The sequence below is a fragment of the Sciurus carolinensis genome, chromosome 8, assembly GCF_902686445.1.
Source record: "Sciurus carolinensis chromosome 8, mSciCar1.2, whole genome shotgun sequence".
Taxonomy (NCBI): Eukaryota; Metazoa; Chordata; class Mammalia; order Rodentia; family Sciuridae; genus Sciurus; species Sciurus carolinensis.
In genome coordinates this window covers 58,020,843-58,039,562 of record NC_062220.1, presented here as the reverse complement: position 1 = coordinate 58,039,562, position 18,720 = coordinate 58,020,843, and the positions used below count along the sequence as shown (strand labels likewise).

At 36.3% G+C, this 18,720-nt stretch overlaps 1 protein-coding gene across 2 annotated transcripts in view; it reads right to left on the bottom strand.

The window, feature by feature from the left end:
- Positions 1-6,970: 6,970 nt before the first annotated feature.
- Sema3e (semaphorin 3E) overlaps positions 6,971-18,720 on the bottom strand; it is a 269,653-nt gene continuing 257,903 nt past the window's right edge. For both annotated transcript variants that reach the window (XM_047562566.1, XM_047562567.1), the window contains one exon: positions 6,971-11,485. In XM_047562566.1, coding sequence (XP_047418522.1) covers positions 11,033-11,485 — 453 coding nt within the window. In that variant the 3' untranslated portion in view covers positions 6,971-11,032. The remainder of the gene's footprint in view (positions 11,486-18,720) is intronic.

Below are 18,720 nucleotides of genomic sequence, written 5' to 3'. Positions count from 1 at the left end.
CCACTGGCTGATTATAAATGGTCTTTATTATGTTGGGGTGCATTCTTTTTATGCTTAATATATTCAGTTTTTATCAAATGGCTTTTAACATAGATCATATGGATTTGTCCTTCATTCTGTTGATATATCACATTTATTCATTGGCATATACTGGCATCCCTGGGCTGAATTCTACTTCATCATAGAGAACAATGTGTTGTTGGATTCAGTATGCTAATATTTTGCAGAGGATTTGTGGCCTATACCTTTGATTTTATGTTGTTCCTTATTTGATTTTAGTGTCAGGGTAATTATGGCCTCACAGAATGTGTATGAAAGAATTCCTTCCTCTTCTATTTATGGGAATAACTTGAGAAGAATCAGTTTAGCTTTTTACATATTAGGTAAAATTTGGTTGTGAAGTCATCTTGGTTCTGGGCTTTTCTTTGCTGGGAAGAATTTTATTCCTCATTCCATCTGGTTACTTATTATTGGTCTGTTCAGTTTTTCCTATTTCTCCATGATTATTCCATGTTTTATAGATTATTACATTTATTGGCGTGTAGTTGTTTGTAATAATCTCTAAAGATCTTTTGCATTTCTGTGGTGTCAGTTGTAATGTCTCCTTTTTCAACTCTGATTTTATTAGATTTCTCTTCTTTTCACAGTCTAACTAAGGGTTTTTCTATTTTGTCTATCTTTCAAAGAACCAGGTTTTGTTGTTGTTGTTGTTGTTTCATTGTTCTTTGGTATTGTCTTTTTGGTATCTACATCATTTATTTCTGCTCTGATCTTAATTCTTTCTTTCCTTCTATGAATTTTGAATTCAGTTTATGTCTTCTCAGTTCCTTGAGATGCACAGGTAGATTATTCATTTGAAATCTTTCTACATTTTTGATGTTTGCATTGGTTGTTATAAACTTCCATTTTCGTATTCTTTCTTGCTGTATCTCATAGGTTTTGGCATGTTATAGCTCCATATTCATTTATTTTAAGAAAATTTTAATTTCCTTCTTCATATCTCTCTTGAGCCACTGGTTATTCAAAAGTAAAGTGTTCAATTTCCATATGTTTGAATGGTTTTCAAAAATTTTTGTTACTGATTCCTAGTTTTATTGCTTTGTGATCAGAAAAGATACTTGATATGATTTCAACTTTAAAAAATTTGTTGATGTGTTTTGTGTCCTATCATATGATTTATCCTGGATAATCTTCAATATGCTAATGAGAAAAATGCGATTTGGGAAATTGTTGAATGGAACGTTCTGGTTATGTCTCTTAGGTTCATTTGGTCTAGAGTGCATTTTAACTCTGCTGTTTTGTGTTGATTTTCTGTCAGAATGATCTGTTACTTAAAGTAGGGAGTTGAAGTCCCCAACCAATATGTATTAAAGTATAGCTCTCCCTCTAGGCCTGTTCGTATTTGCTTTATATATTTGAATACTCTAACTGAGTGAATATATATTTAGAATTGTTATTTGCTATTGTTGAACTGACTCATTGTATAATGATAATTCTTGTCTCTTCTTAAAGCTTTTGCTTTAAAGTCTATTCTGTCTGATATAAGTATGGCCATTCCAGCTTTCTTTTGGATTTCATTTGCATGGAATGTCTTATTATATCCTTCACTTTCAATTTATGTGTGTCCTAAGAGGTGAAATGAATTTCTTGTAAACAAGATATAGTTGAAATTGTTTTTTAACCATCAGTGACTCCTGTCTTTTAATTGGAGAAGTTAATCAATTTATATTCAAAATAATTATTGATAGTTTTGTTGTAGTTCCTTTCTATCTTTCATCTCTATGACCTTTCTTTATGATTAAGTAAATTACTTTAGTAGTGTGTTGTGATTCCTAGCTTATCATTTTTCATTTGTCTATGACAGATTATTGCTTTATGGTTACCATGAGGCTTACAAAATAAAAACACCTTTTGATTATAACAAGCTATTTTTAAATAATTACAATTTAACATGATTGTAAAAAACAAAAACAAAATAATAAGAGAAAATAAACTAATAAGAAAACTCTCCAGTTACATTCCATTCCTCCTGACATTTTGGTTTCTGATATCCCATGTACATCTTTCTATATTACTTAGTGCTCAAGATAGTAATGTAGTAATTATTTTTAAATGTGTTGTTTTGTAGTCTTAGTACTAAATATATGAATGGTCTACACAATGCACTTATAATATTGGAGATTCTGAATCTGTTTGTATAATTATTCTTACCGGTAAGTTTGATGCTTTCTTATGCTTTCTTACTCATTAATCTTTCTTTCAGTTTAAAGAACTTCCTTCAGCATTTCCAGATCCATTCTTTCAGCTTCTATTTTTATAACAAAGTCTTTATCTCTTCCTTATTTCTAAAGGATCGCTTCACTGTGTATAGTATTATTCATTGATCAGTTTTTGTTTTATATTTTTTCCCTTCAGTGTTGTAAAAAACTCATGCCACTTTATCCTGTTCTGTAAGGTTTCTGAGGAGAATTCTACTGTCAGTGAACTGGGATATTTGTTTCTTTTATATTTAAACCTTGAGAATCTTCTCTTTATCTTTCACCTTTGCGAGTTTGATAATAAAATGTCTTGAGCAGATCCGATTCATTTGCTGGTGGCCTCTGACCTTCCTGTCCCTGGATATTTGTATCCTTCTCTAAGTTTTAGAAGTTTTCTGTTATTATTTCTTTGAATAAAGTTTCTAACCTTTGACCTAAATTACTCTCAATCCCCAATAATTTGAATCTTTGCTCTGTTCTGCTGTCCCACTGTTCCCATAGGCTTTCTTCATTCTTCTTTTTTCTTCTCCAACAATGTATGTTCAAGTTCACCAATTCTTTCTTGTTTGACCTATTTCAATTGATGACTTCTACTGTTTTAAATTTTTTTAAGTGTTTTTAGCTCAGGAACTTTTTGGGTTTTCAGATTGTTTTCAGTTACTTGTTAAGTTTCTCTTCAAGTTACTCTGTGTTCTCTTCAAGTTCACTGAATTTATTTAAAACCATTGTTTTAAATTCTCTGAGTTCTTCCAGATTGATCATAACTGGTCACTTTCTGGCACCTTATTTTGAACATTAGGTGAGGTTATGATTTCCTAAAATCTCTTGATGCTTCTTTATGTTCAGCATCATCTGTGCATTGAAAAAACTGGATAATACTTGGGTGTGGTGGTGCACACCTGTTATCCCAGTGGCTCAGGAGGCTGAGGCAGGAGGATTGGAAGTTCAAAGCCCGACTCAGCAAAATCAAGGTGCTAAGCAACTCAGAGGGACCCTGCCTCTAAATAAAACACAAAACAAGGCTGAGGATGTGGCTCAGTGGTCAAGCGCCCCTGAGTTCAATCCCTGGTACCTCCTCCCAAAAAAAAAAAAAAAAAAAAAAAAAAATTGGATATTTATTCCAAACTTCCTCATCTGGCTTTGTTTGTGCCTGTCTTTCTAGACATTCTAAATTGACTGCTTTTTTCTCTGAGTCTATAGTCACTTCTACTCTTTCAGCATTAAATCACACCCAGGTCCAGATTTGCCAGGAGTCTACTATTATTTGTGTTGCACTGTTTCAGTACTAGGGGAAAATATAAGCCCAGATTTGTCCAAAATATGCTGTTCATGTACTGTTCAAAAAGAAGCAAAAGAGTACCTATAAAAAGTAATCTGTCCCCACAGTCTCTTCCTAGGGTCAGAGTAGGCCCAGATACCACAACCACAGATACTGACCTATGGTCACACATTGCAGGATTCTGCCCAATTCTGAGCAGAGTCACTGTGGATGAACTAGCCCTAGGCTTTTAGCTCACACCTCTAGCCACCAATGCTGCCAAGCTGAGTTACACCCTAATGTCACAGTCTGCCAAGGCCAAAGTCCAAACTACAGTGGACTACCTATTGCTGAGGTGAACTTGTGGCCCAAGCCTGCTGCAACCAACCACAGGTGATGCTAACTAGAAGACCAACAGACTAAGGCCACATGCCTTACTCTAGCACTGGAGCGATACCAGGTGGTCTGTTCACAGGCAGGTCGGGGGATTGGGGCTGTTAGGGTCTGCTCACTGTTGTGTCCCATGAGCCTAGCCCTAAGTTCCAGGACAAATTTTTATGCTTGAACCCTGTCCCACCTCCAGTAAATAGGATCTTGCACCATGCTTGCTGCTTGATATTGGGGTAGTGCTGCTGAAGACAGCTCCTTGGCTGCCTAGGTTGACACTGAGTTGCACCTATGTCTCACAGCAGCAAGGCTTTAAACAGTCTTATGAATGTACTGAGGTCACACCATAACTGGTTATGAAGAACACCCAACCATAAGTCTGTCTCACTGGAGTGCAGGTCTTTGCCTGGTCCTAGAGTAGTTCTAGAGTACCATCTGTGATCAGTGGACTTGCAATTGCTGTCCTGTGGAGGTCTGGGGATGTGTGGTGAAATCAGACCCTTTGGGCCTCCAAAGCTGGCACTAAGGCTGAGTTATACCTGAGAGTCAAAGCTGCAGGGGCTGAACAGTCTCTGAAGGAAGGCAGTGTGTTCTGTGTCCTTTCTGTAATGGGTTGACATATTTGACTCCACGGAAATGTTATAGGCCAGGCTACATAGGCAATGACTAAACAGACTCCATTTTACCTTGAGACTCCACTTAATGTAGGAAATGCTTCTCCCATGGGAATGCCACACCTCTGTACTCAACAGTTGCTTAGCATGACTTGTTTGGCAATACAAAATGATGAAATGGCAATTCTTGTATAATGAAAAATTATTCTCTTTTTAATTCCTAGTTTCCTAAACAATGTACCATGTTAAAGGTGATGTCAACAGTGATTGTTTAGATGTTAGTAACCATTCTTTAGTTTGTACCTAAGTAAGGTCATTTTGACCCACTTCCCCCTCTAATGATTTCAGATCCCATGATGTTAGTTTGCAATTTTGAATCATAGCAACAGACGCTTATGATTGATGTACGGATTTATGGTATAAAAACCCCTGCAACCCTATGGTTGGGGCTGTTCTCCACATGCCTTACTTTAGCACTGGAGCGGTACCAGGTGATCTGTTCACAGGCCATTTTTGGGGTATTCTGAGACAGGCGGTCAGCTTAATAAAGACTCTCAAATTGGGACTTCTCAGTGGTGATCCCTGTGATCTTAAGTTGCGCCCCATAACACTTTCCAAGCCTGGAGCTGATGTAACCCAAACCCTGTTCTTTCCCACCAATGCTCAGGTTTCTGCCTCATGACAGTGAGGCTTACAGGTTCCTTGTGTGAACTGGGCCTGTCTTTGGGGACTTTGGTTTCTAGTGGGTGCTGGGTCTCACTGTGGCGGCACGGGTACTAGGCTTAGAGATAAAGCCTTGTGCTGGCTTTCAGGACGCGCTCCCCAGCAGGTGGAGCCTTGCTCTCTGGGCTCAGGGAAGTTAAAGGAGGAATGGCGGAGGCTCTTCGCCCCTGCCCTGACCCAGTTCCAATGTCTCAGTATCCATCTGGTGGTTGGGGTCGTGGGTCTCTGCCCAGCACCAGGTTTCACCATGGCGCGGGCGAGGGCGGTGTCTGGCACCGGGTGTCTGGCATGGGTCTGAGGCTGGACGCAATTCTCACCCCACCAAGTGCAAGGCAGCTCTTGACCCTGGGCCGCCGCGTTGTGGGAGCGGCAACTCTCCTTCCTGCCTTCTTCATGTGACTTCTCGTTTTATTACTCCAAATGCCGGCAGTATCGTCTCTCACCTGATTTCCTGAGTTCTTGTGATCAACACATTTGGTGAGAGAGAGATCTCCGGAGGCTCTCCTCAGTCGCTGTCTCGCTCCGCCTTCCTCAAGGACTGGGCATGTAGAGCGCATGCCCAACAGGTGCGAGGCCCCGTGTGATCTCCAGTGCAACAAGAAACAAGAAGACGGTTGCATGCTTTCGTTGCCTTTGGATAATAGGCAAAAAATTCCTAGTCACCATAACTGCATCTCTCCTTTCTCTTTGCTAAAGATAATATGCATCTAAAGAAGTGTTGCTTAGCATGATATTCTCCAACTCCATCCATTTACCAGCAAATGCCATAATTTCATGCTAAGCAAAATAAGCCAAACCCAAAAAACCAAAGGTCTAATGTTTTCTGTGATATGTGGATACTAATTCACCATGGGGGAGGGGGCTAGGGAAGAATAGAGTTACTTTTTATTAGGTAGAGGGGAGTGAAGGGAGGGGAGAGGTATAAGGGAAGGAAGGATAGAGTGAAACAGACATTATTACCTCATGTACATATATGATTGCATGACTGATGTGATCCTGCAATATATATATAATCAGAAAGATGAGAAATTACACTCCATTTATGTATGATCTATCAAAATGTATAAATGCATTCTACTGTCATGTACAACTAATTAGAACAAATAAAAATTATTTTAAAAAAGAGGTGTTGCAATGCTTTCATCAAATACTATACTAAATAAAGTAGGCCTGTAAGTATAGAGAATGAAAGTTTGAAATATGAACGCATTCAAAGCTCTCAGATACTATCATGATCTTCTTTCAAAGTATTGTAACTACTTAACAATTAAATTTGTTTCAAAAACAAAACTCTCAAAAAGAGGTTCATTTAACACTAAACCTCCTTTGACTAGTCTCCCTATGGTTTTACAAAAATATCAGAGAAGAGTAATTCAGTAACATTAAAATAGAACTTGAAACTTGCAAAAAATCATCAACACTCTAATAGCATTTTTAAAGCATTCATTTTCCATATCTCTTGAAGGTTGGGAGCTTTGATGAAGTTTTCCAAAGGAATTTCTGGCTGTTGGGCCTGGAAACATGGTGTGGTATAAATACATCGAACTGCTGTAAAGTAACGGGATTAATGAACCTTTTCCTTCTTAGGAAAGAAAATTAAATTCTTTTCTAAATTCTTTTAAAAATTGTTGGTCTGGCATTTGTATGTTTACTTTTAGGCTCAACATAACATATGAAATAAGTTCAATTGGCAGAAATATATAAAATACTCTTCAAACAGCATTCAAAGATTTGGTGCATATTTATTTCTTTTTCATCTAAGTTGAACCAAATAGAAATTGGATGTAATGGTACAAATTGTGTGACAGATCCATGTTATAGTCAAAGAGACACATTGCAATGGTCCCTGCAGCTTCCACCAGATGATTGAAAGTCTCATGGCTTATAATCAGTGAAAAGAAATAATATGGTACATGCTGTTATGGACCCTGCCAAGAAAATTGAAGGATACCATAGAGACAAAATATCCCAATACAGTGCTCCAGCTTATAACTAAGCCACTTAAACACAAACAGAACATGTTCAATTTATAACCTAAGTCAATATATAAAGCTATGCTCCTAACGAAATAAAACAAACATATGAGCTTAAATAACACTGCTACAATCAAAAACCTGTTCATGGGATATCTATTATTTATATTTAATTAGAAGGTTGCAAAATAAGTACTTCTTTTAAAATGTAACTCAACATGATTTTTTTTTGCTACAAGGGAAAAAAATACATGTACTCCATATTATCATTATAAGTATGGGACTTTCTCCTGGGATCCCAAATACAATATTAAGCACTTTTCTTAATAGGCTAAAGATGTCACAAAGCAGTTCATTTTTAAGGACAACAGTTGCCATGTTTGTTTCATGCCTAACACTCAAAATGATTTATTGTACTGTACACATTTTATAAATATTTATAATCACTATGAAGACATATAAAACCCTCTACCTGATAGCAAATATTAAACAGTCAGCAAAAACATCCAATGAGTTAACTAATTTGGAAAGGAAAAACAATTCTCTAGTGTGTGTTGTAGTGCTCGTATACACACATACGGAATTGTTTCTTACTAAACAGGCAAAGACTTTGTTTCCCCTTTTCTATATACTTTCTAGCGTTCATTTCCATGAACCTCTTCTCCAAATTGATAGGTTTACACCGAAATATCCAGTATATAACACAGAAGAAAAATATGTCAATGTAGAAAGTTAGCCATGGAAGAAACCTCGTAAGTAACAAAGTAAAATCCCTTTAAATTGTAATCCTAACTTATCTGATCTCTAGCTCAGTGGGTAACATTGTGTTGAGAGAGGAGACACCTTGTCTCATGTGGAGCATGTAAAGGTTCCCTCTCTTTGTAGGTCCTCTCCTGTAAAAGAGTAACACAGAAAGGGTGTGAAGAAGCAGGAGACTGACTACATGGAGGTGCCCTTTGGAAGAAGATTGGACGGCTGTGATTCCTTATCAGCTGATTGTTCCTAGAGGGTAGGAGTTCTTTTCTTCACCAAGCTTGTATCTGAGTGGGTCAATGTGAATCCTTAGCTCCTCCAAGCCTTGCAGTTGTCTAAGTATGTACCCTTCCTGAACTCAAGGAAGAGGAACCACTGATCCATTCATTTATAATTTTCCAAGTCTGAGCATTTCTCAAAGGGGAAACTGAATTTCAACTCAAATCCCAGACAGAACAAAGACCATAAACACGTTTTGTAGTAGTTTCAGGGCTCTCAAGAAAGAGTAACATAGATTAGTTGTTTTGTATTTTGTATTTAATTTATCTTAAAGTATGTGAGGTTTGAGTGTGTATGTGCAGGTGTGTGTCAGGGGACAAAGAGGGAGAGATATTAAGGAAATGAATGATGGTGGACATGGAATGTTAACCCTGGAAACCGTGCTCTTGGTCACTTCCTCTTCTTTCCCAGTTCTCAAGCTACTGCCATAAGTGAGTATGTGGCAAGATAGGTGGTATATGAAAAAAAAAAGTATATGTATATATACATATATAATTTGAATATAAATTTACATATATATATAAATTAATGCCCTCCCTAAATTTAGACCCGAACCCTCAAAATTGTCTTATCGGATTTATTTCAAGCTAGCATTTGCAACAAGTTATCTTTGGGTGGGATTTATTTTCCCAGAATCACTTTAAGCATTTCACATAAAATGTTTATTTTCTCGTTAAGAGTCATCTTATTTTAGCAAACATCCTGCATGTACATTTAACACTTAAGCAACTTTGTGAGATCCTGTCTCAAAATTTTAGAAAATAAGTGAAAAATGTCTGGGGATATAGCTCAGTGGTAAGGAAACCTTGGGTCCAATCCCTGGTATAAAACAAAACAAAACAAAACCCCACAAAACCTCATGTTATATGAAAAGAAAAGGCATTTTATCAGTCTTATTGTTTCAGTTGCCAAATATTTAATTTACAAGTGAAATCATCATCATCATTAATTGATTGTGTGTACCAAGATTAAAATAACTACTTATACCATGTCTACCTTACTTCTTTAAAAAAAAAAAATTCAGATATAGGAGAAAATTCTGCTTTTCCATGTCATGTGTTAATAGGAGAAATTTTTCAATAAACTTCTCTAATGAAAATATTTTTGCTTTTTTGCTCACTCTGAGTATTTCAGACACAAACTTTGCCAACGAACATGTGATCTGTGTTGATGGTTCTGTTTCTCCGAATTGGGTAGATTTTTGTTGAAATACTGTTTTTCAAGAGTAGCTTTCCATACAAGCTGTTTTCAATTATGGTTGGTGGGCAGCAATGACCTCCAGTGGATTTGTAGGTAAATAGCAAGAGGATTTTTCAGATGTCAATTTTCCATTTGCATTTGTTGGTGCTTTTGGAAGTTGGAGGTTTATCTGAATGAACTTTTAAAATTTCCTTGAAATATATATATATTTATTAATTTAAGACTCAAACTGTAAGCCATTGCAAGTACTCAGCACTACCTTCTTAATTATATAGTTAATAACTTTGAAACTAAAATAAGTATTATTTATATTTTTTAAATAAATGTTCACAATTGTTTTTATGTGAAATCCACTTGCTTTTACTTTTTATTTAAATGAAACATCTCATAAAATTCCTATTTCAAAAAGATAACTGGTAGATCTTTAAAGTAGAAAAAGGAAAGACTTTAAGAAATAAATATTTTCCAAAATACAAATTTTGGCAATACTTGTAAGACAAAGATAAAAATGTTCTGAAGATTTCAGTTGATAAATGAACTCATGAAACAATTTTCCTGTTAATAGAAAATAGAAAAATTTGATATCTAAGCGCAAAATACTCCCCCCCCGCCCCCCAATAAAACATTTCCAGAATACCTTCTAGGTCAGGGAAGATTCTTTTGAAAGCTTCAAAGTTTAAGTTTAAAATGAACTTTAGTAATGCTATATTTTAATTTTTGATATTAGCTCCATCTTAAAGCATGCCATAAGTATTAACATTGTTTTATTTCGGTTAGTTGTTATAATCTGCTTTCAAATCTTTCCTAGACAGTGAGGAGAAAAACAAGTATTAGGAGAATATACTGTTTCTTACCACAAGAGGGCAGCAAAAATCTTCTAGTTATTCTAACGCTTTGGTCTTTGTTACCTTCTTGAAGTTATCTTAGTTTCCTTCTTTCCACATTGTAGTAAAATGTAAAGAGTTCGTTTTCTTTATAAAAAAAATGGGTTTGTGAATGTTTCATGAAGGGCCTCAGCCTCAGAGTGATATTTTTCTTTCATAATTTACAGCAATGACAGCACACCTGCTACATATATATGTATGCTTAGACAACATTAATGCAATAATTCCTAAAAACTACAGAAATTCACATGAGAATGTTAAAATATATGATAGTCCGGGCATTTTATATCACTGTAGAAAGGAAACATTCAGAAAGATTAAAACATTTATATTTCTCATGCTTATGAAATTCTCTAGTTTTTCTTCAATATTCTAATAATTTTAAGTCTTCCAAGGGTAAAATCATAACTTCCATGGAAAAGTGGCTCAAACTCAAAACTACAGCTATGGTCATTTTTTTTTGATAAATATAATGTGAAGCCATTAAGCAATGCACTTCTTTAAAAAATTAGTTCCAGTCAAATGAGTATGTAGAATAATTTATCATAACACCTTTATAGTCATTTCTGTACTACAGAAAACTTAAGTAATGGAAAGAAGGTGAATGCCCTCTCTCTATCTCTTTCTCTCTCTGTCTCTGTCTCTCTCTCTCTCTCTTGTTTCAAATATAAATTCTTCAAAGCCAGCAGGTGATCCCACCCCATCAGGAGTCCAGCGTGTGCCTCGGTAGGCGATAGTGCTCCGGCTTGGAACGGAGCTTCTTTTCCTGTGGATTGGCATACTTCCACTTGGAGGGTGACATTTTAAGTTTTTTCCTCTTCTTATCGGTGCACCATACCTTTTCACAGTATTCTTCTACTCTTTGGAAGTTGCTGTAACCAATCAGCTGCAAGAATTCCTTATACCATGGTTTCGTTCCCTGTGGGATACTGCTTTGGGCAGGACATGGCATCCTGTGAGGCCCGTCTTCCTCATAGTCTTTATTAAACATTTCCTCCACTCTCTCCTCTTCCACCACCTCCAAGGTGATTTTACGGACGGTATGGACAAAACTGTGCTCTACTGTCTGGCAAAAATAGATCCCAGCATCTGATTTGCGTACCCTGAGGAAGAGTAAGCCCATCTCCATCTTAACCACTCTGTCATCTGTCTTCACCTGCAAGAACAAGAATGTAAATGGCACTTGAGTATTAGGAAGACACCAACCTATCATCCTTTCTGGAGGTTTTCCTCTTCATTATCATGCCATGAAATTTTAAAAACCATATAAATATACACATATATATGCACATATACATACATATGTGCACTAAGTAATTAAATCAGGTGTGTGTGTGTGAGTGTGGGTGTGGGTGTGTCCTGAACTTATTTGCATAGGAAACCACTTTACATCAATGTTCTTGAGGTCATCTCATATCAATAGATTTAAGAAGCAAAGGGAGAAAACTTTCTTCCTAATTAATTCAATCATTAGAAAAGTAATCCATTTCAGTATGGCACTCCAATTAGAGTGAAATACAGACACTTCACATTTATTTTTTAACATCTGTTTTTCAATGAACAGAGCAAATAACCCTTCAATGAATAGAGCAAGAAACAGGGACTCCTATGCCATCCAGATCAAAATGACTAATGTTTCCAAAGGATCTCTGTTCATTGACTCTCCTTAGGAAGGAAGGAAGGAAGGAAGGAAGGAAGGAAGGAAGGAAGGAAGGAAGGAAGACCCCATCAATGAATTTAGCAAGCATTCAGGCCATTTCTACAAGGTTGCCCATTAATGGAGATGAAACCTACTGTAAAGGACCCTACAATTTAGTAAACATTGTTTTAAAATATATTCAGTGCCCAAATATATCTTTTTTGTGTTTTTGACCTAATACATTTATGAACATTATGTCTATAAAGAAATAATTATAATTCAGGTAAGAGAAGCACAATAAGACTTTGAAGGAACAGCTCACATTTTGTCACCAATAATTATACTACTGATATATAATTTCCTATTAGGCAGAGCTAAATTCAAATATTGGTACCACCATTTATTAATTGTTTGATCCAAGGTATTTGTGTTTTTTCTAAGCTACTCCTATAACTTGAAAGATTTCTGTGAAGGTTAAGCAAACTAACTGAGGTGAGGATGCTTTGCACAGTATTATCCATGGTTACCTCTACCTTTTCTATGTACATTCTTCTAGCTAAACTTAAACGTGCTTTATTGCCTAAAATCTTAGATAATGATAGGGAATTCACAGTATACTGGCAGACTTCCTCTTTTAAAATACAAAAGTGAAAGAAATATGCACCTTTGTCAATATGAAAGGAGTTGCAGAGGCAACAACTACAATCAGTTGGCAGTAAAGGCCACTCATGATGTTTGTGATCTAGTGGTGTGTCCTGGCAGGACTGCCAGTCTTGATCAGACCTGCATAGCTCAAGGTGCAGTATGATTACCCAGGTGTGAAAACTGCTCACTTATAATGTGTAAAATAGCATAGTATAGTAAGAAATTGTATGGCTATAGACATTAACTCAAGAACTTCTCCAGTGAGGAACCAGGCAGACGCTCACAAAACCATTTTCACTGCATGAGAACAGTCTGTCCTATTGACAGGTTTGCTGATAATACCCTCAGCACCTGCTCAGGTCAATAAACTCTTAAGGGGCCTTGCCACACCTCCTGTCTAGGCCTTTGTGCAACTTGCTTCCACTATGGACCATCTCCATAAATTCACCAAAAGTTCTGTTGCAACCAGTGACCACAGCCTTCCCCGATCATGCTCACTCTGAAGAACAGCCTCCACTATTTTCAAATTTGTGACTGCATTTGATATGAATGGACCTGACTCCTTGAACACCCTTTTTGTGCATGTGTTAGACAAGCCGTTACACTGTCCTGGTTCTCTATTTTATTTCTTCTTGGTTTCTGCAGCAGATTTCCCATTCCTTCAATGGCACAATTCTCCAGTCTTCACTGATCTCAAGTTTCATTTCCATCCTTTTGACAACACCTTCTATTTCATTGCCTCCACCTTCTTCCCTAAGATGGTGCATCTTACATATAGAGCAGCCAGTGTTTTTTGTTTTATATTAATTGAAACACACACACACACACACACACACACACATACACACACACATACACCAAGACTTATATGATCCTTTACTACCTATAATTGGGTGTTTTTCCATTCAGACTGCCCTCCTCCATTTTCTATTCCCAGAATTCTGACAATAGGACCCCTATCCCCAAATGCTGATCATATGCACTTCTCTCTCCCTATGTCCTCAAATCCAACTCATCACAATTCATATCAACATTTTTTTCAGTACTGACCCTGGAAAATACTCTTTCTTCATTAGTTTTACCACAACATCAGACTCTCATGACCACGTCTTTGACCTTGCCTTGTAAGAGATTCCCCCACATATTCCTCTTCCCTGTTCCTACTATAAGTTCAGCTCACTTCTGTTTCAGGATCTTGCCTCTGCCTAGAGGGATTTTCCTAAGACTGGTTTCCTCTTATCCTGAATGAATGAACCATATGTCATCTTATCAACCAGACCCCCTCACACCCCTGTAAAAGTGTCTAACACCATGATTTCTCCGTTAACCTTTACACACACGAGCATGCAACAATACATGCGGATATTTAACAACAGTCCTTCAGTTAATTTTGTGGCATCTTTTCTCTTTCTTTCAATAAATGAGGCTCAACTTTAGAGCTCATTTTCCTTCCTCTGCTTGTGCACTTATTCATATCTCTACTGCTTGTCCAAGTAGATAAGAATTGGTCATTTAACCAGATCTTGCCTTTCTAAATCTAGAGCCCAAACTACCTTTATGCAGTGCTTCTCAAACTAGGGTTAGAGAGATGGGTGCTTTTCTGGAGACCAATGAGTTTTCTACAAGAATGTCTTATGTTAGTATGTTTATTATCACAATAATCAATATAAATTAATAAAGTGCAGAAGACATGTTTGGGTAACCCTAAGATGGCGGCTGGCGTTGAGCTAAGAGGTGGCACATAATTAGTGTTAACACGGCGTGAACTACTTTTGCCTGATTAGTTAATGTCTCCTTTGTGCTAGTGGTCAACAGATATTCCTCATTCTTTCTTGATTGGTACCAAGGGGCGTGCTTCAATTGTGCTAATCCTAAGCTGATTGGCTGCTTTAGATATATAAGACACACCTATAGGAAGCACCAGGGATAAAGGGATAAGCAGCTAGTAGTAGGGATAACCGGATAAGCAGCTAGCAGGACGGATAAGCAACGGTTAAGCAGCAACTCTGAATGATGGCAGAACGCAGGTTGCAGATTGCAGAACGGAGAAGTAAAGCCACACCTCTAGATAGCAGAGTGAAGGATGCAGGATGCAGGATGCACCTTTAAGAAGAAGCAGCAGAACTAAGAAGATATAGATCTCTTAGTAGTAGTCTCTCTCTCTTAAGCAAAGTCTCTCTTTCTCTCTTATGTAAAGCCTCTCTCTCTCTCTCTCTCCTCTCTAAGCAAGTAAGCCTCATTTCCTCTATCCTCTATAAACTAGCGAATAAGCAAGCAAGCAAGAAAGCAGTGCACTAAAGAGAAAGATAATAGAAGTAGCTCAGTTTCCAGTCCACCTCCGATAAATACCCGCGCAATTGTTGCTGCAGGCGGTAACAAATTGCCGTGGGCAGCGACAATAAAGTATATTTGAAATCAATGGATGATGAATCTCAGTGTTAGTATTTGTATTGATCATAATTGTTGCACCATTTCAAAGTTTTAACGTTATCCAGATACTAAGAAGAACAAAGGTGGATTTAATATGTCAATGACACATTCCACCTAAATGAAAATAAAACAGCATTCCTATGGTGTAACATACATAAAAAGTTAAGAAGTCACCTGAATAAAATGTTGGGTACTGAGTCATCAGTGCTACAAGAATAAAGTTTTATACACACACACACACTCACACATGGTAGTCTGTGTTCAAATTATGTTCATGGAGATAACTTTCAATGAAAAAACCATTATATTAAATAAGCATTTTAAGGATGTGTAGATTGGTTCTTTTTTTGTAAATTTATTTTTATTCTACATTTTAATAAAAGCTACAAACATAAGAGTGTGTGCATTGTTTATTTCTTGTGATTTTTTTTTTTTTTTTTTTTTTTTTTTTTTTTTTTTTGGTTTTGGTACCTGGGATTGAACCCAGGGGCACTTGACTACTGAGCCACATCCCCAGTCCTATTTTGTATTTATTTAGAGACAGGGTCTCTCAGAGTTGCTTAGTGCCTCATTTTTGCTGAGGCTGACTTTGAACTTGCCATCCTCCTGCCTCAGTCTCCCAAGCTGCTAGGATTATAAACATGCAGGCAGGAGGATCTTGAGTTCAAAGTCAGCCTCAGCAAAAGTGGGGCACTAAGCAACTCAATGAGACTCTGTCTCTAAACAAAAATACAATAGGGTTGGAGATGTGGTTCAGTGGTTGTGTGCCCTGAATTCAATCCTTGGTGTCCACCCTATCCCCCCAAATTTTCTTCTAGACTTAGTTAAACTTTCACTTTCTTTATAACTACTTTCCTTAGAGCTCAAAATGATATTACATTTCTCTTTTTAAACTCAATTCCACTCACATTTATAGTATACAAACTGTTATTTATAGTCTTTAAATAGTTTTTCTGTGAGCCTTTCATCTTTTCAGCCATATTAGAAATTTTTCCAGGCAAGGTCCTATCTTCTTATTCCTCTGAGTTATTGCATAATGAATAAAGTGCTCAGAACACAGTGAAAGAAGAGAACATATTAATTGTTCACAGGCCATAAACACTCAGGCAATGGGGAACACCCCTAAGAGTGTATGTGAAAGTCATTCACATCTTCTGGGTGAATCTAATAATAATTTGAAGAGGGAGAAAGCATGATTTGAAGAGCAGTCAGTAACTGGCTGTTTCACACACCCATAGGAAAGTATGGATCCTTGCTGTCATCTGAAAAAAATCTGCAAACAAGCTCAGTGAATAAGATCCTTGGTTGCCTCTCTTCTCTACTGTATCTCTTGTGAGAGTGAATGACATATGAGAAAAGTCATCTAGTCCAGTTTCTGGCATAAAGCAAGCAGTGTGTGGAAAAAAAAAAAAGAGAGAGAGAAAACTAAACTAGAAGTAAACACATATCTTTGACTACTGGAATTAAGGGTGCTTTTTTTGTTTTTAATTTTTTGAAGTCTGGTATAAAAAATATTTCTTTCATAATTGGAAGCTCAAGTTTGAGAAACACTGCATTATATGCATGTAAATTCGAGACTGGCCCACAGTCCAAGATTTGGGAACATGACAATCACCATGGGAATCACCGTATGTCAATTATTTTCACATTAGAAAGGGTGTGTTTTTCAGAATTTCAGTCTCCCTTCCTGGTTACAGTGCATTCACATTATAAAGTCAGGAAGAAGAGTTATTTTAACTCTCAGTCTGGTAGACCATATATTGTATAGTTTAAATCACCTCGAAAGTTAAATAGCTGAAAATAAAAAATAACTTAGAAATTTGTATTTGAAGTCCTCCCAAAACTTGATCTCTCCACTTTAGTTAATTTAGGTACCTCCAACATCAACTCTTGATTACAGAATTGTTTTCATACAGCTTGTTTCTTCTATGTCTGCAGACCAGATTTCCTTGGTCAAGAAGATGGTACATAATATATCATTTCTATCAAATATTCTTATACGCAATCTATATAAATACAGAATTTCTTACTGAAAGTGGTTTTAATATTCTTAACTATAAAGATTGATTCAGTATGTTCTGTAATGTTAAATAAAAAAAGTAATTGAACAAAGAACTTTGCACATCTGGTAGCTAGTCAGGATGAAGCAGCAATTTCCATGTGGATCTACCATATGGTTCCAAGCTTTCCATAGGAAAGGGACAGACACAGGCCAGGAACTGGTTTAATTCAGAATTTTTTGTTTAGTAATGAAATCAATTTAGTCAAGAAATAAAGTCCAGAAATTTATAAGTTTATTTCTTGTTTGCTTATCTGACCTCTCTTCAATATACACAATGGTTGACTTGCAAAAAATGTATTTAATATGATGGCATAAAAATAATATTTCTTTTACTGAAAGAATTTTCTACTATGAATCTGATACATACTAGAGGTGTTACCTCGTAGATACAGGGAGAACAGCTTACTCGTTCATTTGGGGAAATCTATGTGGAAAATAAATGTAGAACTGGAAACATTTTTGATTCAAGAGGATGCTGAAAAGTCAACATGAATAACTAAAAACCATAATGTGACAAAAATGTTACATTCAAAACATTTAAATACCATGCATGTGTGATTATCTCAAAATGAATCCAACTATTTTGTATATCTATACAAACATTAAAAACATCAAAGAGGAAATACAGGATATGTATATTAAAAATGAATTAATGTCTAGAAAATGTAAAAAAACCTGAGGTCAACATGCAGAGAAATAAATGAGGAAAGCATATAAATTGGAAATTGTTTACTAAGTTCTCAAATTCACATCAATTTTAGTAATGATCTTAGAAATAAAAATTTTAAAAAAGACACCACCTTTTCCTAGAAGACAAACAAATATTAGAGAAGTAGATGATACCAAATATTGGTGAAGATTTGGGGAAATAAACACCCAAAGGAATGACTTTGGAAATGCAGATGGTGCAAACCTCTGAATGCTAGTTGACAATACTTTAGGAAATAAACAATGTTGATTGCAGTCAGATCTACAGGGGGTTATTTGCAGAAATGATCACTAATCATGTGATAATAAAAGTTAGTGACATGGCGTGCTTCCCCTTAGGGGAATGACTCAATTAAGAGCAATGGGTGTGTGCTATAGGATGTTAACTGGCAGTCAGCAGTAATGAAATAAAGACCAACAGTAAAAGGGATGAAATGTAAATCATAGTGTTGAGTTTTAAAAGTAAGAGTAGAATAGGATACATAAAATAATAGATTTAGTTTTACAGTTCATGCACACTCCCATGTTGTATACCTGTTCATTATTGCTCATTGTTCATTATTATTCATCATAGAGGTGGACTCACTCCAAGCATTACAGTGGACACAGGGGGAAGCAGGTAGGCAAGTAAAGGAAGGGATCAGGAAAATAAAACCAAGCAAGACAGGAGGAGAATTTTGCAGACAGTTATGACACTGTGCCACAAACTAAGCAGTATGATTAACTAAATTACACATCTGAAGTAAACAACAAGAACCACAAATAAAAATTTAAGTTTAAAAAATCTCTAGGTTTTTGTAAAGATTAACCTGGTTTGGTAACAAAATTTTCTTAGATCTGTTCAAGCTTTAATATGCTATCATCACAGGATTAAGGATTTTAGAAATTCTGATCAAAATACACTAGT